Consider the following 24,246-nt stretch of genomic DNA (forward strand, 5'->3'; position numbering starts at 1 on the left):
CGAGGCGTGATGACAGATTGCACTCTGCGGACTGACGGATTACAGTCTGACTGAATCCTCAACACTTTCTTCGTCATCAGAGGGAACACGTTTAAAAAAGAATAAGAATATGGCAACACGTAAAGAGAGCAGAGAGCTGGTTCACTGTTGGCCGGTGATTCAAGTCAGTGATGAGGCAGAGTCGACTCAGGTCGGCTTTCTCTGAAGTCAAAGGTCACATTATTTAAAACCCACTTCATCTTTTTCTAACTCGAACACGTGAGAAAAGTCCATCCAGTCTTTTTCCTGCTCACTGTGCTCAAACAGGCCGTTTGGAGATTTTCCCCTCATGACATCACAAAGGGCAGTAAGCGCTCACTTAGATCGGGCGTTATGAAAGAATAAAAGCTTCATTTAGATCCATAAAAAAAAAAAAACCTTTAAATTAGTCTTTTCCCTCTAACGCTGATGAAAGAGTGCAACCTGACCCCGTCTGCGAGCAGGGACCCTTCTGATCACGCCGTCCTCTTGATTTCTACCCACAGATCCAAAGACCCATCTCCACTCATGAAATTCATAGCTGATGAATAAGAGACAAAACCGAGAAAGAAGTGAAGCCTATGTGCAGAGAATAGACTTCCTGCCCCTCCTCCCCCCCAAAAAAAAAAAAAAAAAAAAAGTGTCGCCCTCAAGTATGAGAAGGGGGGGGGGGGGACACACACAGCTCTCCTCTACAGCTTGACGGCTGACGAACGAACGGGACAAATCAAACAGATTAAAAAAAAAAAAAAAAAGGTCAAATAAAAAGAGGTATTATAGTTACAGTGCAAAAAAAGACGAGAAATTCAAGCTTAATACAAAAAAAACATAGCACCAAACAAAAAAAGAAAAAGAATGCATGCAATTAACTGAGGTATTCACGTGAACAAAGGGCTTAATGATGATGATGATGATGAGAGAGAGAGAGAAAAAAAAAGACTTTTAGAGAGAAGCAAAATTTGTCGGAACAGAAACCATAAAAAAAAAAAAAAAAAAAAAAAAAAAAGGCTGGTATCCTTTTTCCACAAGGACTCGACTTCAACCTCATAGTGTCACATCTGCTCTAGCTTTGGTAGGTTGGGGATGATGTGAGGAAACACTCGTGTTGAAATGAGTCGGCCGTTTTCACAAAGACTTGAAAAGATTTCTGCGTCCAATTAGTAGAAAAGTCTGCAGCATATGTCCCACGTGTGATATGTCTGTGTCCTGTGTTTTTATATATATATATATCAAAACTGGAGGAATCGCTCGGCTGAAAGACGTTTCCACGCCGCGTATCAAAACACGTCGAATCAAATCCTCAAGATAATGCCACACGCACGCGCGAGCGCGGTGGTCGTGCGCTCACACTCTGTTCTGATAGTTGAAGCATTTCACGAAGCCGTCCAGTCCTCGCGGTTTTTTTTTTAAACAGAAGCTACAAGAACATGCGACCTCGAGTGCAGGTTTAAAAAAAACGACTTTTAAATTACAGTATCTGGGAATGTTGAAATCCCTCTCCTCTCCGCACGATACCGGGGCGAGGCCAACGATATCGCTCATGGATTTGATTTTTATATATATCTTTATATTCTTTGCTACGTAAATGATTTTGGTGTCAACGTGACCACACAAGGTGACAGACCCTAATGGAATAAGTGCAAAAATGATTAAGAATACCATTTCAAGACAGATTTTAGACAGAGGTGCCACCAGGGTTTTCTTTCTTCTTCTTTTTTTTTTGCTCCAGTGGTATCTGTTAGCCACGTCTGCCGTTAGCGTTTCCAAATCCGCTGTCAAACTGACTGGCACTAGTGCACAGGCTGAGGAGTTTAGCGTTTTTTTTTTGTTTGTTTTTTTAACTTCCTACATAATTTGATTTACACCTTTGATTGAACTATGTACAACCAAAAACTACACAATAAGCATAAGCCTGGTCTCACTGACACGCAGGTACAAAACAAAAAAAACCAAACACAAACAGTGAGGAGTAGACATTGCGACCTGACCTTTTTTTTTTTTTTTTTTTTGTCGACACTTTGCTAAACGTTAATAAAGCACTCATGTGATTACACAAAGCAGAGAGGGGAAAGTAAAGATTGTGTTTGCGCAAAAAAAGAAAAAAGGGTTTAAAAAAAAAAGAAAAAAAAAAAAAAAAAAGGGATTGAGATCTGATGTGAAATCTGTTTTGAGATTAGTCTGCTTCTCCTGCTGCGTCTACACGCCGGCCGCAACGGCGTGCAGGGCAGGGCGAGCGTCGCGCCGTGTGATTGGGGAAGCCGGTGTTGCGTCCTCTCGGTTAGCGTCGTTAGCTTAGGTGCTTTATATGCTGAGCTCAGTTGTTTTGGACCTGAGGTTGATTGGCTTTGAGGCTGCGCAGAGCTCGACGCGCCGCCGCTGACTTGGCGATCCGGTAGCTGCGGCCGACTCCTTTGAACTTGCCCTTTCCGACGACCTCCACCGTCACCCGGACCTTCCCGTCGTACGTCCTCTCTGCGGGGCTGCACACACAGGAGAACCAGGATTTCATCACTCATACACTTACAACCAATGAGCTTTGTTAAATCTCCATGAGGTGAAAAATACATCATGACAGCTTCATTTTCACTTCCTGTAAAACTTCTCAAAAGGTCTGATGACTCGTCCTGCACTTTTTAACCCTTTGTCGAAGCGACCAGTGATATGCCCCGCCTACTATCGTGTGATTGGCTCCATCTCAGTTCAGTCACAAAAACTTTAGTTATTCTGAAAGTTTAGTTTCGTGGCTGAGAACAAAAAAAAAAAAAAGAGCGCTGGAAAAGTCCTCGAGTCCAACAGTCATCAAAGCCTGAGGGAGAGACGTCTGTCTTCAGTGCAATGAGCGGTCGTGATGTCCTACCTGAACTTGGCAGTTTCGGGTTCCATCTCGAGCAGTTCCCTCACAGGAGAGCGTGGCACGTTAGCGGAGAATTTCTCTGCAGGAGGTGAAAGAAAAGAAGGTCACATGATCTGTTAAATCCTCTTCACCATGTTCCCTTAAAACACTAACGCGTGTCTACAAACCCCCCCGATGATGACAGGAGTCCCCCCCTCTCCGTCTCGTCCTGCCCGCTCCGCTTTTCAGAGAATGTGCTCAAAGACAAAAACAGAGTGGGACTTGTCCTCACCTATGAGCGGCCTCATCATGGGATAATACACCTGCCACACCGTCTCCAGGGACATCCCGCTGTCCATGTAGATGGCTCCAGCCAAAGACTCAAAGATGTCCCCCATGGCCTTCGGGACCTCGATGTCTTCCTCCTTCTCCTCGTCTTCTTCAGAGCGACGCAGCTGCAATCAGAAACGCACATCGCCGTGAGCTGCTGACCTCGCTCTTTAGTTCTAACCACGAGGGAGAGCTGGCTTTAACAAAACCACGCTTCTTCATTTGAAGTGTTCATGATTGAAGGGTTTCTAGAACCACCTGTTGTTATCATATGTTTTATTGTAGTGCAGCAGTTCTGCCGTTTATTGCCATTTCATCTTTATCCCTTCCTGTGTTTATTGCTTTGGCATCGAGCACCAAGTTCAAACTATTATGAAGAGCAGGTGTCATTTGACGGGAAACTTTTTAGAATCAAGATTTCTATGTGGAGATTTTAAAAATTAGGAAAGTCCTAAAAAAAAAAAAAAAATTAAAATAAAAAAAAAACAACGCCTAACAGCCCACATGCAGCGGCCTCCTCCTGGGCGTCGTCCTCAGCTTTCTTAAATACAAAGCAGACACGTTGGATCACCTGAGCGGGGATCAAAATCTCCAGCAGGGCCGAGTTTTTTCTTTCTTTCTTTGGAAACCTTCTCATCAATCAACCAGATTCTGATTCTCATTCATCGAGTAATCAGCCTTGAGTGCTTCCTATTGGTACAGACTTTATTCCAGAACAAAAATCTGATGTTTTTAACATTTCTGAAACTAAACAATGACAAATCAGAGTGAGAAAACACAAGGCCTGACTCTGCAGAGGAAACAGCAGCAGCTGCTTTTTATCCCTCGTTCACATCACGGAGACGACTCCCCGACTCACAGGAACTAACTTTAATGCATGCTTCATTAGCAGCTTCACCGTGCTGTGAGCCGAGGACTGACACCAGACTACTGCAGCACATTTCTGTTTTTCTGTCAGCTCGTTTCTTCATGCTGATGTGAGCGAGGCCACTCGAGCAGGGCGAAGCTGACAGTCGGGTGGGGGGGGGGGATGCTGCGTGTTTGCAGGTAGAAGCAGGACTCACCTCAGAGTCCATGCCCTGCATCTCGTTCTTCTCCAGCTGAAACTGCACAAAGTCGTCGATGACGTGGAACAGCTCGGGCGAGATGGCCTTGAAGTACTTGTGGTAGTCGTACTTGACGGCCAGGGAGGCAAAGATGGTGTTGTTGACGAGGGCGGAGCGCAGGTCGGTGAGGACGCCGGGGGAATGCTGCCGCGGGTCTTCATAAAGGTGCTTTGTTATGAGGTAGTCTAGGATTGCATCGCCGAGGAACTCGAGCCGCTGGTAACAATCTGCAGAGAGACCAACAACAACAAAGCTGTGAGCCGCTTCCTTCTGCTTCGAGACAATACATCAGGACACACGTCCCTCACAGCAGGACGTTTCCCCTGCTGGACAAAAAGAGGGACGTCAGGATGACGGTTCGCCTTTTAAGCAGTGCTACATGCTACATGCTACATGGACAGGGGAGGGCCAGCTCCCCTCCTCTGACCTGAAGGTGTGGATCTTGACACGGTCTGTGTCTGACTCTCAGGTTCCCTCTTCGGTCAGTTTGAGAGTTTATTTGTGTAAAACCTGCTTCGTGCGGCCGTCACAGTGTGGAGGGCGTGCACGGCCTGTGAACGTCGTTTCACACTGAATGAACATTTTGAAGGACATAAAGTACCTTCAGGCTCCGGAGCCAATCATTGCAACGCGGCCGGTGTGAAGACTCTCATCAGTAAGAGAACATGAGACATTCACTGTCTGTCTGTGTTGCCTGGATAACTTCTTATTTTTTGACAAACTTGGGTTCGATTTTTCGTGAAAGCTGCAGGAAGTGACCGTCTGTGTGCGTTCTCGACGTCTCGACTTACAGAAAGCTACAGTTGTGTCTGACTGGATGGAGAATGAAACTAAGACAGAATCTGTTCTTACAAATAAACGACCGGCCTCCAACAAAACACAGACTCCTTCTCAGGATCCACGTTAGCACAGGAAAAAAAAAAAAAAAAAAAGTTTTCTCTACAGAAGCCCGTCGAACCAAACGAGAATCTGAGCGGCGTCGGGTGAAGAGCAGAGTGACCACGGGAGAGCGTTTCATTCACGGAGGGAGCTTCGGTCGCAGAGATGGAAAGGTAAGATCCTTCCTCTGGACCGTGTGACCGTGCATGTACGAGCACGCTAGCTAGTGCGAGCGACAGGCTGCTGGTGCAGTTAGCCTAGCATGGCTACACATCGCCCCGGCATGTTATCTACGTTAGGCCCTTTAACGCGTGCGCGCTCAGCCTGACCTGTGATGGTGTTGTAATGGTAGGAGGCGTGGGTGAAGGCCTGCAGCAGGTACGCCTTATTCTCAAAGGTGTAGCTGATCTTCTTCTCAAAGTTCTCGAAGCCCGAGATGAGGTGGTTGAGGGTCCGCTCTGCGTCCGGGTGGTCCAGCAGGCAGCGGGGCGGGATCTTCAGCCAGCCGTAGCACAGGTCGATGGCTGCGTGACGGCTCTGCACCGCCGCTCCTGTCGGGGTCCCTCGCTCCAGCGGCAACACCTGGAGTCAGAAAAACAAACGACACTGACAAATCCAGCACTAGCATGTCGCCCTCGGACACTTTGAAGATGTCTCTCAGCTCACCTTGAGGCCCAGGGAGCAGAGGAACATCTGGGCGGCTCGCTCGCCACAGCTGGTCAGGTAGCAGCCTAGCAGAGCCTCCACACAGTCGGCGATACTCTTGTCGGCGATGCACTGCTCCGTGTGCAGGTCGTACGAGATGGACTGCTTGCCCAGTTCGGCGCCGCAGTTCTCCTCCGACGGGTTCCAGAAACCCACCACGAAGTCGTCCTCCTCTCCGGCTTTACTCGGGTCCAGGTAGCACATGGCGTCCCACGAGCTGTAGTCGAACTCCTCGGCAGAGGGCCCGCTGGCTGCCGGCTCGGGGGGGAAGTGGGCCGCGGTGGGGTGGTGGGCCTTTTTGGGGGGCTTCCACTCGTAGGGAGACTCCATGGGGGGGGAGGCGGCGGCGGCGGCAGGGGAGGGCGGCGGAGGGAAGCCGCTCAGAGAGATCTTCTTCCCAAAGGCGCCGGATCCCAGCAGCATGTTGTCGATGAACTTGATGTGCTCCTTGTAGTACTCCAGATCGTCCTCCATGTTGACCTCGTCTTTCGGCTCGTCTTCTTTCAGCATCAGCTCAGCGTCGTCGTCCACCTCCTCCTCCGCCTCCTCCTCCTCCTCGTCCTCCTCGTCAAAGTCGTTTCCAGAGCGACCGTTGGCCAGCAGCTCCTCTTTGGCCTGAAGACGACGGAAGAAGAAGAAACACTGAGTTAATGCTGCCGGGGGAAAGTCAATGTTAAACACACACACAGGCTTAAATGCACACAGACAGCACTCCCAAGCAGCCGGTGTGTGTGTGTTTGTGGGGGGGGGGGGGGGGGGGGTCGGTGCCTTGCTCAAAGGCCAAATCCACTATTTTCTGGACTTGAACCTGCAGCTCTCTGGTTGCAGCAGTTCTGACTTCTCTTGGACTGGTGGCTTTGGTTTGGCTTGCTAACAGAGAGGCTCTGCAGCTCCTCACTTGTTGGGGTTTTTTTTGGACAAATGACTCTCATGATAAAAAATGAAGCTGTAAAACAAAAGCTGTGAAAACAAGCTCACTTGTTTGCAGAAAACACAGACATTTCAAATCAATCACAATCTACACACGAGGCCGTCACTCTGAGGTCTGCGCCGAGCCCAAAACCAGATCAGAAATGTGCAACCCTCGACTCTCTGCCATGATGTTTGTCCTCTAACCTGATTGGTTGATTAATGGACCAATATTTCCAGAGTTTTTCTTTAACAAAACAAAAAGCAGAGGGAGTACGTGAGGAGACCAGCAGAGGGCGCTCTGACTCCTCTCAGCATGTCTGAATCTGAGGGGTCAGCGACGCGTTAAAGAAAAGTTAAAGAGGATTTTAAAGACACTTTAACTCATGAGCAGTTTGAAGAAGGAGTTTCCATCTTTACTTTTGCACAGCTGAGTCAACGTGTTCAAAGTTTCCTTCAATGGTTTAATCTGAATGTAGAAATATCCTGTCAGGGATTAGAGCATTCAGCTGAAGTACTTCCCATGTGTTGCATTTGTTTGGTTTCTCCTGTCTTGTAAACAGCAGCGGAGCAGTTTACCACGTTCATCAAGGTGTTGCAGTAAAACACAGGTGTGCACAGTGCGGGGGAAAGACACGGGCGCCTCCGTCTGACTCGTCCTGTGATGTGTCGGGTCCGGGGGAACGTGCACACACAACACGTCGACCACACGGGAGGGACTTTTTGACTTTTTGTGCATCCCGACCCACAGTGAGCTCGCAAGCTTCAATTCATTCATCATAAATCTTGTATTTGTTGATTTGACTTGGTGTTCACTTTGAGCTTTATTCCTTTTAAACATACTGAAAAAATATTTTACATCTTCATCTTCTACATTGGAGCAGAGCGTGAAGTCATTTAAGAAGGTGGAGCTGCCAGGCAAGGGAGAAGTCTGCCCTCTAGTGGCCAGATCACAAAACAACAATGAATGAATTCCTGAGAACTATCTTTACGGCTCAGTTTGACCTTACATCAGAATTGATTTTTATTTACGATCAGAATAATGAACACGGATCTAAACTCTGCAGGTACAGATGACAAAGTGCTCACCTCCTCAGAGTCGGGCTTGTCGGGGATGCTCTTGTCCTGGTTGACCACGTATCCGGGGGGCAGCCAGTTGACGGGGGGGTCAAAGATGGACACCACCATCCTGCTTGGGAGACCCTTCTTCTTCCCCAGACGGTACAGGTTGCAGTTGCTCACCTGGAAAAGGAGGCAGCAGACATGATGCGGAGGAAAGGGGAACACGTCGCCATGGTTACGAACAGCAGCATCAGGAAAGGTTAGTAAAAACATACAGAGCAAAACTTTTCAGAAACTGAAAATTTGTTGTTTTTGACAAATGAAAATGCCTCCTCTCGTCATAACCAGCCCCACTCCGCCTCACCTTTTTGCTCCTCATGTAGCTGAGTCGCCCCTCGTGAGCGTCGGGGTACGTGCAGAACAGGTACGTGGTGATGGCGTGTTTGAGAAAGGAGTCTCCGAGCATTTCCAGCCTCTCCAGGTTGAAGCCGTCGCTGGCGTTGGACAGGGTCAGGGCCTGCAGGATGAGGCCAGGGTTGGGGCCCAGGCTTTTAGGGGAGTCCCCGGCCTCGGCTCTGTTCTCGGGTACAGCGGCGAGGTCGGGGGAAGGTGCTGTGAGGGCGTGGCGACCCGTGGCGTCTCGGCTGCTGACTGAGGTAGCTTGATTTTTGTGGTCTGAGATCCTCCCTGCGGTACATTCATCACTGGGCTGCGGAGGACTGGAGCTGGGCTGCACACAAACTGAGGTAGTGGTTTGTAATGATTCGGGGCTCTGCGGCCCGGGGGGGGCGGGCAGCGAGCGTTGGCAATCGTCGTGAAGGTGCTCGTGTTGGTGGCCGTGGTGGTCACAGTTGGCGACCTGGGCAGTGCCGTTGGTTAGGTTCCTGGTGCTGGGGGGGTCTCCAGGCTTGGAGGGGGAGGAGCGGGGGCTGCTGGGAGGTGTGAGGGGCGCTGGGTCAGCGGGTTCAGTCTCTCGGTGCGTACAGTGATCCTCACCATCCTCATCGCAGGAGTCGGAGCAGGCGATGAAGGTCTTGCTGTCGATGGATCTCTTCCAGCCAAAGTCCAGGTTTGGATATCTGCACCAAAAAATAATCACAGCTCCACATCAGGATGTCTGACACCTAATCCCTTTCATGGTTCTACTTTAACATGAACCTGTCGTGTTGCAGTTTAGTGTCATGGTGCAGGGAAAGATGATTCAGGACACAGACGACCTGTGAGTGGAGGATTTTCATGAAACTATGAACTTGTGTGTTTCGTGCAGAGACTGTTCTAAGGACCTGAAGTCGGGGGGGAGGGTCTGGGCTCCAACGCCGGCCTCGCTCGCCGTCTGAGCTCGGAGCTCCTCTGCCGTCAGGAGGCAGTGGAGGCGGTAGAGGATGCTGGGAAGACACACAGCTTTCCTCCAGAGGGAGGCCGGGATGGGGTGGATGGCACACAGCTCTGGAACCAGGATCTGAAACAACACAACGGACTTAGAGCAGGAGCGTGGGGGTTAAACCCGGAGTGAGGACGGAAGCGGTCGCTCACCTGTTTGTTCTGCAGACTCTCCCACTTGGCCTTCCTCTTCTCCGCGCTGCTGAGCGGCAGGGCTTTCCCCTTCTGGTTCAGGTGTCGAGGGGTTAACAGGTTCAGCCTAGGAGGGCGAGAAAATCAGACTTCAGACCTGAGCGTCCAGCTCCCGAACAATCACAGCCCAGGTAGAATCATGAGGACGGCACACGGTTGATCAAGCGCTGACCTGGAGGAGGTGTGGTCCACGTCCAGGAGGGGCTGGTTCAGGTTGGACAGGTCCAGGTTGTACTTGGTTTTGTAGTACTCGGCGAACGTCTCGTACTCCGGTGAAGGGAACTTGCTGAGCGGCGTCAGGTCCGTGTACACGTCGGCGACGTAGAAGCGATGAGGTTGGTCGAAGTTACGATACCTGAGAGGGAGGAGGCGTGGGAGGAGTCAGCACGACGCCCGGGAGCTTATAAAGTGTTTTACTGTTTCGCCCTGAATGAAGCGTGACTTCCTCGTACGCTCATGACACCCTGAGGTGGATTTCTTTCGGTCAAAATGACGACAGGAACGTACACGTACAATTTGATCGACAGCTTTTAAAAACCTGAACTTATTCAAACACAGCTCGTTCACCTTTTGTCAAGAATGAGTCATTTATACATTTAACATCAATTTATTCATGACTAATGGAGCTGGATCAAAAAGTAATCAGCCTCGAGCTCACCTCCCCAGCATGCACCTGGGCAGGTAAAGAGTGCACGCCGTGCAGCACCACCTTAAGGTGGACTTAAAGGAACACATGCACCTCTGTGGATTTGGTGTTTTTGTTCATTTGAGCTTTTGGCTTTCTTGGGTAGCATTGATGCAGTGTGTTTGTGTGTGTGTGTGTGTGTGTGTGTGTGTGTGTGTTTGTGTGTGTCTGTGCGCTCGTTCATGTCGGTCGCCTCTGCAGACTATAAGCATGAACAGAGATCGGGTAAAGATCTCCAGCTGTAGATCTTTAAAAGACGGGTGAAGAGAAAGCTTCATGACACCAGACGTCCTGCTCGATCGTCTTGTCTCCAACTACAGTTTCGTCCTGATTCTTTGTGTGACTGTAAGAAAGCTTGAATGTGCTGCATCAGTAAAGCATGATGTCATTTCTGCACCTTGGAATGATGACAGCATCCTGGTAGTCCTCGAGCTTGAAGGTGAAGGGGCTCTGCTTGGTGTACTGAGTGGTAGGAATGCCGGTGCGAGCCTCAGACCTCTCTATGTCCTCCATGAACATGAAGTCCATATCGAGCGTGTCGGTGTCTCCGACTGAAGAGAGAGAGAGAGCCAAGAGGAGCGGTGAAGAGCAGCACGCACGTGGAGACGGAACTGAGAGAGACTCTACTCACCAACATTCAGAGGTAGAACGCAGTACGCCGAGTCAGCCAGCGTGGGCTTGAACTCCAGTGCAGGTTTCTCCAGGCGGAGGATGTGAGAGAAGATGTACTGGTGCAGGCGGGTGATGAGGTCAAGCTGGGCGGTGGTGAGAGAGAAGCCCGACTTCTGCAGCTCGATGGAGATGGTCACCTCACCCGAGCGAGTGTACACGGGGAAATGTGGGATCTGGAAAAAAAAAAAAAAACAGTAAAGAGACGACACTGTTTTTTTGTTGTTGTTTTTTTTAGATGGATTTGAAAGTTGAAGCAGGGGACATACTCGAGGTATGGGTTTGGCAGTCAGGATGCCGAAGCACCTGGTGGTGTCCTCAGGTGGGTAGAGCTTCCTCCTGCGGAAGTTGAGCTCATCAGGGAGCGGCGTGGTGAGGACCATCCCGATCACATACAGGTAGTACGTCTGTTCTGGGACAGCGTAACTGTCCCGCAGACACTCTGGTATCTGCAGAGGACAAACAGAGAGAGAGAAGCTGATTCCTCTCCTTCCTGTGAGTGTGCGTGTGTGTGTGTGTGTGTGTGTGTGTGTGTGTGTGTGTGTGTGTGAGATGGGATCCGGGGGTCTCTTACGGCTTTAGGGTAGCACTGCCTCCTCTTGGTGGAGCCCGGCCGGCCCGGCACGCTGGTCTCCTCTTCATCGTGAAGGTCCAGCTCCTCCTCGTACTTCACCGTCTCCTTCCCCACGGGCATCAGGTGATCGTCCAGCTCGCCTGCACGGGGGAGATGAGACGTCACAGTTTCACATCTCCGTCTCTTCTTAAACGTGACGCAGTAAAAACATGTGTTTGGGGTTTTTACCTATTCTGTGGAGCTTCTCGCAGCATAGCAGAGCGACAGCTTTCTCTGCCAGCCTGGAACAGTTCATGATGGGACCCTGTGCAGACACAAACCTTTGAGTTCACACCCAGTGTCCACGCTGCTCAATCTGTTTTTAGCACCTTTGATTTTCAGTGACATGAGTTCAGTCAAAGTGACAGGTGAGAACGGTGACTTAACTTTAACTTTGATTAGTAAAGAGACGCTAGTTTACATCTGCAGTCCCTCCGCAGGTCACAATCAAAACATCACACAGTAATACAACATTCAAAATACGTCTGGAACAAACATGGCTGATGATTACACACACACACACTCTTTCAGTTTGTGTTTAAAGCTGCTGATTGAGTGACAGCTCGTCTGTCTGAGCGTTTCACTGACTCGATGTTTTCACACAGAAGGTTACAAGACGACCTCTTGTCAGAGATATTCTTGTAGATTTTATCGACACCACTGAGCCAAAGTTAATAAACTGACACCGACTTCGACTTAAGGCCACGTGTCCACCTCGCTGAGAAGCCATGTGCTGCACGTTCGTCGCGTCTCTAAGGTCTAAAAATATACAGGGAACATCATAGAGGAAAAAAAAAAAAAAAAAAAACACCTGCGCCTTTCTGAAAAGTTGAAGGACTTTCAACACTGCTCGGAGCAGCTGCACAAAAAAGGCCAAACTAACTAGAGACCGAGACATTTAGGGATGGAGCTCCAGTCAAAGACCACGTCCATCAACATCACTGAAAAATCCTCAACTCACGGACATGCAAAGGGACATTTTCTGGACTCAACCGTGAAAAGCTCTTCCTCACCTTCAGAGGGACTCTGAGGGGCGAGTTGATGGGCAGGTAGAGCGTGGCCTGGAAGCGTCCGTCCTGCGTCTCTGCCGTCCGACACTTAGGAGCCAGGTGTGTGAACGGGTCGCTGGGCAGCCGAGCACAATACCTGAGCACACGGAGACACAAATCAGGCTGAGGAGAGGCCAACCCGGAGCTGTGATTGGTTCAGGGACTCTGCTGACGCGTCACTCACCTGTTGATGTGTCCGATGGCGGTGTTGATGGTGACCCGCGGACCTCCGTCCTCAGATCGCAGCACGTACGGAGGCAGGATGTTGTCATCGTCCAGAACCTGCTCCACCTCGAACTCGCTCACCTCCACCGACTTGGAGCACTTGTTCCTTAAGATCTAAAAGGATGACATCATCGTTACCGCCGCCCTCGTTATCCATATTATGAAAGTGAAGCGTCAGACGAGGAGGGAGGGGGGGGCGCTCACCTTCTCGATGGCCTTGTAGGTGGTGAGATCGTCCTCGAAGGACTTGGTCCTCTCGCTGTCGGCCAGCATGATGTAGTTGGAGACGGGCGCTCGAGCCCGGCCTTTGGACTGCACGTAGGACCTGTACTCTGTGGGCAGGTCGAAGCGCACCACCAGGTTACACTTTGGGATATCCACACCTTCCTCCACGATGCTGGTCGCGATCAGCAGGTTGGTTTCGTGAGCGCGGAATTTACGGAGAACCTTGGAAGATGGAAAAATGACGTGAATCTCAGAGGAAATTATTTCCTTCAACTCATACAGGACAAGAAAGCTTAAACAAAGGATCCTCACATCCCTTTAAAGCATTCCTCATGTTGTTATCAAGGTCAGGGGGATTTATTAAGACTTCTTCTAATCTAAGCACGACAGTAATCTGGTCATAAGTGTTGATATATTTTGGGCCTTTGGGGTTGCCATAGGTGACTTAGTTCACAGAAGTTATGCAACAAGAGAAGCCAACAATGTCTCTATATTTTCTTCTAGCCATACGGCCGAAACATTTGCCTGTGAGCGTCATTTCATGTTCAGGTCTTGCATTGTTTATTTTGAGTATGTTTAATAAGGTTACAACGTGAGATAACAATTGATACAATCGCGATGCTAAACGCTAGCATTCCTATTCAAAATCTCATAGACGTTAGCATCAAGCTAGCGGACTTTTCGGTTGTTAAGCCTACCATGATATGCTTCTGTTTTGACGTCTGTTTAGTTTTACAGCGCTTCCTAAAGACTGGACAAAGAAACTTCAGCTTCTTTATTGGAGGAAAACTGTTAGCTATCTGTCGAGCTGTGTATCAGGCTAAAGAAGTCACACACACACACACACACAGGGGCAGAATAGACGGTGTGTGTAAACTGACACAACAGCTTCTGGGTCAGTCGGGAGAAGCACTCCCAAAAACCGCGGCTTTGGCGATCACGTGATCGCACAAACTTGTGCGTCAGCCAGCTGAGGCGTAAAAACCACATGACCACGAGGTGAATTAGATCCATGACAGCTGGCGTCGCAGGTCGTTTGTCGGTGTGAGATGCTGCAGGTACATACCGTCATGTTACATCCGTCTATGTAAATGTTTATCCACTCTAACATTTCATTTCACTCAACTAAGACCCATGACTTTTCCAAAACCTCAAAGAATTTGACTAATTCCATGACTTTTCCAGGTTTTCCCCAACTAACTCAAAATTAAATCAAATGAAATCAGAAGTAACAAGAAGCAGCATGAAGACGTTGGCTGTTCAGCTTCCTCCTCTCACCTCCTCCTGCTTTCTGAACTCCACTTCCATCTGTTTGTTCCTTGGCTGGTTCTTGCCGATGCTGTGGCCCGTGATGAAGTTGCTGCTGATGTAGGCCAGCTCCGGGTCCTGTTTCCCCGCCTCTTTGATCAGACTGAACGACACGCGACACAAGTTTAGAAAAAGGTCAACAACATGGGGCAAAGACAAACTAGCAGAGAATACAACCAAAGATCCTTCAGGGTTCCCACTCGATCCCTGAAATCATTTTCCAGGACTTTTCCAGAACTTTCCAAGACATTTTTAGCGACTTAAGGCAAGTTATCACGTCGTCCCACTTTTTCTCTGAAAGCAGCTGTAACTTGCATTTAACTTGCAGATTCTTTCTAAGTTTATTGAATACTTCTGATGTGGAGTCTCTGGCTTTGATCTTATCTTTGAAAAAGAATTATGACAAAAGTATCTGAGCATAACGCAAACGCTTTGTCTTAATATAGTCAGAAGATAAGTGGACAAATCCATGTGCATAACTTTTAATCCGTTCTCATTGGCTGTGGGAGGATAAATCATTTTCCAGGATAACTAAACTGTTTCCAGGACATTTGACATTTGATCATTTTCCAGGTTTTCCAGGACGCGTGGGAACCCTGTCCTTTAAAGGTCAACGCAGCGGTAATCAATATGTTGATGAGAGAGGCGTACCGGTTGAGGACCACGGCGGTGTATCTCCTCTCGACAAAGATGATCCCACACAGGATGTTTGTGAACGGCGAGGGGAAGTTGGCTTCAGGCCTCTCTTTGGCCTCCACCTCCTCGTCCTCGTCTTCGTCCTCCGAGTCGCTCCACGACACGTAGTTGTCCTGGTTGCGGTTGTTGTACCACTCCACGCTCTCGAACTGCTGCCGCTCGAAGGGCTTGTACTCGTGCAGGATCTCGAGCAGCCGCAGCACTTTGGGGGTGACGAACTTGAGGTCGAGCGAGGCCGGGGAGAAGTGCTCCTCGCAGAGCGCGTGCACTTTGCGCAGGATGGTGTCGGTGAAGAGCAGGAACTTCCTGCTCAGCTCCTCCTGCTCGTGTTTGATGTACTTCTGCAGCTCGCGCACCATGATGCCCGCCGCCTTGTCTGCGCACCACGGGCCCAGCACCTGCAGCACGGCCCGGCAGTCACTCAGGACCTGGAGCGGACGCAGACAACGACCGGTGTGAAGAGTGGAGCTCGTCACGTGCAAAAGCAACAAACTCACCTTTACTCACCTGTTTGGAGATGAAGGTGGGGTCGCGATCCTCTCGGGTGACGGGTATGTTGCAGTCGTTCAGGAAGTGGAGAGCATCGTCGAGTTCCTCCTGCAGCCTGGAGGAGAGGCCGCTCTTGTCCATGTAAGGACCACAGTCCAGAACCACCTCTCTGGGCTGAGAGGCGTACCTGAAACATCAGGGACAGCGGGTCACTTTTACTGAGCAGGGCTTCGGGGTCAGGTGACTCATGGAAGCGTGCGTTACCTGTCCAGGACCACGAGGTCAGTGGCAGTTTCCGCGTTGCTCTTCAGGATGGTCTCCAGGTTCTGGATCTTGTGCTCCAGTTCTGACGGGTCACACTTCCCGTTCAGAATGGAAGCTGTGAGGCCCAGGATACGAGAGCTCCCTGAGCAGCCCTCAAATAGCTACACGCACACACACACGCACACGCGCGCACACACACACACGCACACGCACACGCACACGCACACGCACACACACACACACACACACACACACACACACACACACGGTCATTTACAGTTCACTCAGACATCTGTCCATCTGTCCCTTCGTCCTCCACGCGCTCACCTTCATGATGTCACAGTAGGGGTGGTCTGTGATGGCCAGGTGACAGTCATCGAACACCACCAGGTTGATTTTCGATAACTGTAAGATTTGATTCCTCAGGACGTGCAGGAACATGTGGCAGGTCATGACCAGCACCTGCACGAGAGAACCACAGAGAACGGCTTGATTCAGCTGAACCACAACGAGACACAGAGGAGGAAGGAGCTCCGAATCATCCAGTAGGTGTCGCCCTCGAGCACCGACATTAAACCAAATCAAAACGGCCTCCTCAAGAGACGCACCTCCAACCTCTCTCCCCTCGGGAGAAGGTTGGGAGGGGAAGAAACCGTCCTGGTCTCCAGCTGCATCGTTGTGTTAGCAGGCTAAAGGTAGCGCTCTTTAGTTAGCTCGTAGCTGCACATTGCATGTACATTTACACAGAATGAGCATGAACTAAAACACCTCCACATAGCAGCTGCAGATGTCGCAGCAGAGGAGGAAAACGCTGTGTGTGTGTGCGCATGTCTGACTGTGTGTGTATGTGAAGCTCCTGCTATGCCGTGCTCTCTCTTCTGCTTCCCCAACACCATGTGATTTCACGGAGCGGGACGCCATCATGACGATGTTGCAGAATCAATCTGATCGTCTGGAGACGTAATGAGGGCGGAGCTTTGTGCAGAACATGCATGATGCAAAAGGGCCATAGTGTTGAAACAGCTGATTGTCATAAGTGATAAAGACGACGTGTAAAAACTAAAAAGTCCTTCAACAACACTAAAACAACTTTCGCATTTCAGCGTTTCAGATAGGTCAAATCTGCTCACCTGATTCTCGATTATCTCCTGACTCCACCGCTGGTCAGTCCATGACGAGGTCTCCTCCAGATCTGTGTACTCCCCCACCTGGAGGTCTGAGTGAGTCCGGACTGCGGCTGCCTGCTGAACTACAGATAGAGCTGGACAATGGGGAGTAGAGGGGGAGGGGTTAATTAATCCATGAATCTCCATATAAACACACACGATGCCAGGTGTGCCACTGGAAAAGAATGAAAGCTGCTCCTGCGTCACGTCTGAAACTCTGCAGGTACCTGAGTTCACCAGAAAAACGGTCCTCTTGGCGTTTTCTTGGTAGCGTCCCCGGATTTGGTGGGAGAGCTCTTTCGTTAGAAGTACTGCAATAAAGGTCTTCCCTGAGCCAGTATTCAAGCAGACGATAGTATTATGTTCAAGAGCTGCTTCAAGAAGTTCTACCTGTGGAGGGAGGGTCAGTTCACCGTCACTGAGAAGAATAAAGACACAGCACACTTAGCAGCCGGCCCAACACTGTCACCTGATATTTCCTAGGTGTGTAGATGTTGTCGTGGATCGCCTCCTGCTGCCACGGCAGACCAAAGAAAGGCCCCATGGGTGAGGTGGCGGGGGTGACGAGCTGTAGGCCTGCCATTCTTCAACGAGGTGGAGGTGAGAGGACTGGGCTCCTCCAGTCGTCCGCTTTATCTCATATCATCGTCCCCTCCCGTCAGCAGATCACTGGAGGGACGGAGGGAGTGGAGGAGATACGAAGCCAACAGTACGTTACATTTTTAAACTGCTGTTGTTTCCTGCCCAAGATGATCAACTCCACAACATTTAGCCACGCAGTGGAGGTCATCACGGACTTCTCTAGAAGCCTCTGGTCGACTTAAAGGGTTAAATCAGGCCTTGTCCACACGTAGCCGGGTTTTGCAAAAACGAATACCCTGCCCCCTCCGTCTAGAAAAAAAACTTATGTACACACGAGCTCGTTTTTAGAAAAAAACTTCATCCACATGTAACTGCAGAAGTGTGTTTACTGTTTCTGAACGTAAACAGGTCGTATGTGTGACGTAAGAACATATTTTGTCGCAGGCTGTGACGTTTTGAAACGTAAAACCCCGGTTATTGACGTCCACATGCAAACGCATAAACGGAGAATTTGCAAATCTTCACTTTGGTCAGAGGTTTTTAAAATCTGCGTTTTCATGTGGGTGAGAGGCCGAAACGTAGAAAAATATCTTTGTTTTGTGAGATACCTGGCTACGTGTGGGCGGGGCCTAAGATAGCAAGCTGCAGCGTCGAGCCTCGCCCGCTAAAGTCTGAGTGAGAAAACTTTACCATGTGCAAAACAGTGAATGTAGGAATAGTGTAAAGGTGCATCAACAGAACGAACCATATGAAAAAACATCTAATAAATGTGATGGAAGAGAGCCGACACGATGAGCATCAACAGAGACCATCTGTGCTGCCATCTTGAATGTGTGGCAGGTTATCCACCCGTTTGACTTTAATTAATGACATTAATGGAGAAACCCGGGCGTGTTACGAGGGCCGTGACTGACCAATAAAAGGCTGAAGATACAGTAAGACACAAACAGTCTGTGGACGTACGACGGACAGAGACTGGATATGTTAAGGTGGATTGTTTTGATCGCATGAGCTGACGTGGTGAATCAACCAAGCCACCTTAAATGAGTGGAAGCTGATTGTTTTTATCGTCCCTTCTACGTGACACGGGGCCACACTACAGCGAGGAGCGGATCTCGAAGCGCTGCTATGAATCTGAAGCGGACAATGCAAACTGTAAATATCCCACCCTTAAAGGAAGAGAAGATCTCATTCTGAGCTTTTCAGAGGTGGAGGATGAATGAAGGGTTCAAATACTTACAGGTAATAAGAGAGACTTTCTGGATATGTAGAGAAAACTTAATCTGGGCTTCATGATAAATCTTCTCCTTATCAACACCTGATGCTTCCCCTCATTGAGGCAGAAAGACGCCTGACCAAACGAGAGGGGAAAAAAACACACTGTTAATACCACACAAGTCAGACAGTCACACGATGACAGCAGATCAATCATATGAGTATGTCAGCGTCCATCAGGAGGGTTTTATCTAAGGCTGAACCATTTATTATCGGGATTTCAAAAGCGTGATCATGTGATCACCAAAGCTGCGATTTCTGGCAGTGCTCCTTCTGACTCACCCTGTGAGGAGCCGCTGTGTCAGCTAATTTACACAAGACAGGCAGTCTCCCTCCCACCCTGCCGAGCTGCTCGTGGACAGGTAACGCTAACCAATCAGAAAAGCCTGCTCCACGTGTGCGTTCATTTCCAAAATGGCTTCAGCTGGACAAGGCGCGGAGTTCAGGGATTTAATGAACAAGAAAACAGCACGTCGGTCATTTGGGAGTATTTCGGTTTTGAGGCTGTAGACGTGCACAACAACCTGCCGCGCTAAAGTTACGACGTCCAGCGGAAACAAATTTATACCAACACTTGAAAAATCACCACAGGCGTTTGCATGAGGAGTGCATGATGATAAAGTCACATGATACACAGGCCCAAACAAGCAAACGGGCTACAACTACAATGTCCTCATTTTCCAGTGTAACACCAAATGAAAAGAGCCGCTGAAGACACCGGGAGATGACGACTGCCATAACACATCGCAAAGGAAACGGCGTCTGTTAACACTGTCACGAAAAAGATGATTTAAAAACCTCCTCCGTCGAAAAGTGTGCCAGAAAAATCGCAATTTGATCTTTTTCCTAAAATCGTTCAGCCTTAGTTTTATCATCTTATAAACTCTTCCATCAAGTCCCAGCGCTCACCTTCGCACCAAAAGGAAAGTGGCAGGGATTTTCAGCGAGGCCTGCGGGTCTGAAAAGCAGAGAAGAAGAGGAGGTGAGACTCTGCGGGGTGCTGCGTGATGACGAAGGAGCGCTCAGCGGAGTGACGCTCGGCTCCTCCACCTGCAGAGCCACAAGACTCCACAGGAGGGCGACGTACCGGCACAAGTCTGTACAGCCATGCAGCAGCTCACATTTACTAATCAGATATGAGAAGTTATCAGTCGGCCTGAAGAGACTGTTTTTAAATCTCTGATAAAGATCAGACAACAAACACTTCCTGTTTAGTAAAGTGGAGCGGACGTCTTTGCATTCTGATGCTGTTTATGTGAGCGCGCCGGAGGCAGGCAGAGATAACTGAGCTGTAAGAAATATGCATGCTGATGATGTGTGAGTTTTAAAAACACACCCTCCTTGATGTAAAGGACTGAACACTTTGATGAAGTGCACATCTGCAGTGAGCGAAGACAGAAACCATCGGAGCTCGACTCTCAAATCACACCAAAGCATGGGCAGCGACAGTAAAACTAAAACCATATCGATTCAGGATAGTAAGGTGACACAACAGCAAATCACAAAACACACAAGAAGAAAACACAACGACATTCACTTCTAACAGAAGGCAGGAAGTGACTCATGATTGGACGAAGGGTTGTGTCGCGTCTTGAAAACAAGCAGTGGAACATTCTGGAGGTAACTTCCCATCGAGCTCTTTGCCACAGTTTGTGCAACACATCGGGATGTTTTTGATCCTCCTGCTCCACTTCCTTCGTTAACTTTTCTCTGTCTGGCACCAAAGGCGCATGGAGCATTAACTTCCTGTTATAAAGACGAACAGTGCATTCGTCCAATCAGGGACGATTATTGTACCACAGATACCGACCTTTATTCTTAGAAGTGAATGCCATTGTGTTTCTTGTTTCGAGTGTGTTTTGCACTTCTGAGCCACCGTAGGTTGGCTCCGGCACTCTTTGTAAATCTAATAAACTGAAACATTGAAAACTTACTTCATGAACTGAGACAGTGTGAAGGAGGTGAGCTGCAGAGAGGCTACGATCTGCTCTCAGCATCGCCATCTTTTTCAGTGTCAATAATTCAAAGAGTTATAGAAGAGAGGATACATGAAGCTGTCGTTAAACCTGCTTTACTTTTCTGATTAATAAAAATAAATAAAAATTTAACTTTTTTTTCCAGAGAAATGTATCTCCACTGTGTTCTGACTTCACACACAAACAGGAAGCAACAATAACTGTCAGGTTTTTCAAATTAAAACTTTTAAACTGAAGTGTAAGAATTGCATTTTTAATACCATAGAAGGAGCTGCTCCAACGTCGCCATGGAGACGATTTGTGGACACGTCTTACAGTTAGTCTAAATGTTGCCATGGAGACGATTTGTGGACACTTCTTACAGTTAGTCTAAATGTTGCCATGGAGACTATTTGTGGACACTTCTTACAGTTAGTCTAAATGTTGCCATGGAGACGATTTGTGGACACTTCTTACAGTTAGTCTAAATGTTGCCATGGAGACGATTTGTGGACACTTCTTACAGTTAGTCTAAATGTTGCCATGGAGATGATTTGTGGACACTTCTTACGGTTCACAGTCTAAACGTCACCATGGAGACTATTTGTGGACACTTCTTACAGTTAGTCTAAATGTTGCCATGGAGATGATTTGTGGACACTTCTTACAGTTAGTCTAAATGTTGCCATGGAGACGATTTGTGGACACTTCTTACAGTTAATCTAAATGTCGCCATGGAGATGATTTGTGGACATTTCTTACGGTTCAGTCTAAACATCGCCATGGAGACGATTTGTGGACACTTCTTACAGTTAGTCTAAATGTTACCATGGAGACGATTTGTGGACACGTCTTACGGTTCACAGTCTAAACGTCACCATAGAGACGATTTGTGGACACGTCTTACGGTTCAGTCTAAATGTCGCCATGGAGACGATTTGTGGACACTTCTTAGGGTTCAGTCTAAATGTTGTCATGGGGACAATTTGTGGACACTTCTTACAGTTTTGTCTAAACGTCGCCATAGAAACAATTTGTGGACACTTCTTTTAGTGCCAACGATCAAACTTGATTAGAGCTGTGGACCAGCGCCGTCAGTCCGATGTGTAAACGACCTTATCCGATTATTAGGTTCTTATAAATTCCCCTCCAACCCACGTGTCTTTTTGTTGTTTTCCCCCTTTTTGATTTATTATTCATTTCTGCAGCTGCTGACGCTCACCGGATTATTAAGATTCATTTTATCGATGTGAACCTCGATACCTTTGAATCGATTTATCACAATTCATATTTACATCCCTAGAGACAGGACAACAGATCTGTGTGTGTGTGTGTGTGTGTGTGTGTGTGTGTGTGTGTGTGTGTGTGTGTGTGTGTGTGTGTGTGTGTGTGCAGAACACAATGTTCAGAGCTTCAGCCTCAATCATCATGAAGTCTTTGACCTCTGGGGTCAGTGTGACTCTCTCAGTCACCTGTCATGTGTGAAACAACATGAGCAGCTTCATTAGCAGGTTAGCCTTCAGCTAACGATGAGCTTTAACCTGGGACCATGCTGACCGGCTAACATTAGCTCGTTAGCATGTCCATCCCCGCCCGAGCATTTATTGACAACCAATAACATCAAATGCATCTGAATCTAATATCTGACGATGTCTGACTCAAAATGAACCTCAAGTGACAAAAACTTCACGAGCTCGTTGGTCTCATTAAATGTGACAAAATGTGAAGCGTGACGTTAGCTTAGCACTACACTGAATCCCAATCATGAAGGTAAAATTAGCGGATTTAATGAAGTCCAATCAGCTCACATTCATTTACCGAAATGGAGAAGCCACTGGTAGCTGTTTAAAAACCAACATAAAAGGGGGGAAAGAGCTGCAGTGAAGACCCTCTCTTATATTTAACTTCACATATTAGCATGCCATGCTAGCCAGACTGGCTCCGCGCCTGTCCGGGACCGGGTCTTGACCAGGCTAACAGAGGCTCACTTCTTAAGTGTTTGTCGGTCTGGAGCTCAGCTGAGTGACCCACAGAGAGAAGAACAGAAACATGGCTTCACACATTTACACACAGGTTGAAGGTCTAGGCAGCCACCATGCACCATGTCAGCGCAGAGCTAGTTGAGTTAGCCGACAGCTAGCATCTCCAGCAGAGCAGCGAGCTATTCTGAAAACCACGAGCTGCGTAAATCCGTAAACACCCTCACCTGTTGTGCGCTTCCTTTATTGATCGTGACGCTTTAAAAATGATCTGGATTCAATCCTCGTTGCCATTCACTAATGCTGTCTAGATTTGGTGGGCTACTCGTCCACGGTGGGACCACTTCCTTTCCGATGGGCCTCTGTTACGCACGGATCTGCGTAAACTGCGTAACCGTGCGCCATCCTGACGAGCGCCGCGCATCTACAGTGGACGTGAATCCCTGTGCTGCGTATCCCCCTTGAGCTGTCTCGATAGAAGCAGTGGAGTGGTCCCTAAAGTGGGGGTCGGGACCCCCCGAGGATTCACAAGAGTCTCTTGGGTCACAAGAGAGGGGCCGGGTGGGGGCGATGCTCGGGTCTCTTGGGGCCCAAGGCAAAGGTTCAATGGGGGCCCCCATACAATTAATTTTGCCGTCACCTTCTTCCTTTTCCTTAATTGATGAATTTAGTTTCTCACAGGGATGATGCTGTGACACTTACCAGAGCCTTGAATGAGTGCTGTCAGGTGGGGCCTCCTTAGGCAGATGTCCTACTGATGCTGCAAAATGTGCACAATTTGAGGTAGTGTTGTGGTTTCAAAGCTTTTCAGCCTTTAGGGGCCTGTCTTATCTGTCCACAAGCAGCTCCTCCAATGCCATCCAAAACATTTAAAAGGAACCCTTGATAGTAAAAAATACCAGCTCATCATCTTTACAGGTGACAGTCAGTCAGAGATCATGCACAAATTGTCATACTTATATGCCCTATTGTAAATATTAAAAACACACAGGCAAATATTACTCCAGTGTTTTCACTGTCACTGTGGATTAAAGTTCTCTGTCCGTCCATGGTGTCCTCGTTCAGTGAACACTTCCTGCAAAACAACTAAAGGCCGAGTTTAATGGGTCTGATGGTATGCATCCTTTCTCAGTACTCAGCAAAAAACATGAGTGTTCTTATTAGCATGCTAGATTTTGTTAAAGCGGCCTCCAACATAAATTGAATCACCTTCAGATGAGATAAATGATTCATTACTCTCTTTTTTTGGACGGCAGCATAGCTCAGTCTGCAGGGACTTGTGTTGGGAGCTGAAGGGTTGCTGGTTCAAGTCCTAGTCTGGACCAGCTCCAGGTTGCTCTGGTAGCTGGTGAGGTGCCAGGGCCCTTACTGAGTAGGGCTGGGCGATACATTGAGTTTTTAAGATATATCGACATATTTTCAAACAAGATATAGGGTAAGAATATTTTGTTAATATCAATATAGTTTATGTTGCATTAAAATAACGTTAGACACGTCTTCTGTCAAGTTGTTCATGTATTTCTCATCACACCATCTCTCCCTCTTCACCCTGCTCCTCCTCCTCTCTCTCTCTCTCTCTCTCTCTCTCTCTCTCTCTGAGTTGAACTCAGAAAACAAATGCATACCAAAACACTGTTTATTTTACGATGCAT

At 48.4% G+C, this 24,246-nt stretch overlaps 1 protein-coding gene across 1 annotated transcript; it reads right to left on the reverse strand.

Annotated features, from left to right (window-relative positions):
* Window positions 1-1,715: 1,715 nt before the first annotated feature.
* On the reverse strand, window positions 1,716-23,050 carry dicer1 (dicer 1, ribonuclease type III). The gene is made up of 30 exons (XM_079370498.1): window positions 22,822-23,050; window positions 19,570-19,618; window positions 18,626-18,736; window positions 17,273-17,472; window positions 17,031-17,193; window positions 16,768-16,898; window positions 15,965-16,099; window positions 15,638-15,798; window positions 15,392-15,560; window positions 14,840-15,312; window positions 14,159-14,291; window positions 12,860-13,102; window positions 12,615-12,769; window positions 12,395-12,527; window positions 11,571-11,646; window positions 11,343-11,482; window positions 11,038-11,217; window positions 10,731-10,944; window positions 10,497-10,650; window positions 9,587-9,769; window positions 9,376-9,481; window positions 9,126-9,301; window positions 8,207-8,921; window positions 7,870-8,022; window positions 5,833-6,486; window positions 5,496-5,748; window positions 4,246-4,514; window positions 3,144-3,306; window positions 2,876-2,951; window positions 1,716-2,498 (listed from the first exon to the last, which is right to left on the reverse strand). The coding sequence occupies exons 4-30, from the start codon at window positions 17,384-17,386 to the stop codon at window positions 2,333-2,335; spliced, it is 5,688 nt and encodes a 1,895-aa protein (XP_079226624.1). The 5' UTR covers window positions 17,387-17,472; window positions 18,626-18,736; window positions 19,570-19,618; window positions 22,822-23,050; the 3' UTR covers window positions 1,716-2,332.
* Between the last annotated feature and the right edge of the window lie 1,196 nt (window positions 23,051-24,246).

This window comes from Symphodus melops (assembly GCF_947650265.1).
Source record: "Symphodus melops genome assembly, chromosome: 19".
Lineage (NCBI taxonomy): Eukaryota > Metazoa > Chordata > Actinopteri > Labriformes > Labridae > Symphodus > Symphodus melops.

Bases quoted from the DNA above. Each gene is read 5' to 3' on its own strand.
- dicer1 (XM_079370498.1), bottom strand. From the start codon at position 17,386: ATGGCAGGCCTACAGCTCGTCACCCCCGCCACCTCACCCATGGGGCCT. The intron at 16,899-17,030 runs GTACCTGCAGAG...CCCATTGTCCAG, and splicing joins CGTTTTTCTGGTGAACTCAG to CTCTATCTGTAGTTCAGCAG. The intron at 5,749-5,832 runs GTGAGCTGAGAG...TTCTGACTCCAG, and splicing joins TCTGCTCCCTGGGCCTCAAG to GTGTTGCCGCTGGAGCGAGG.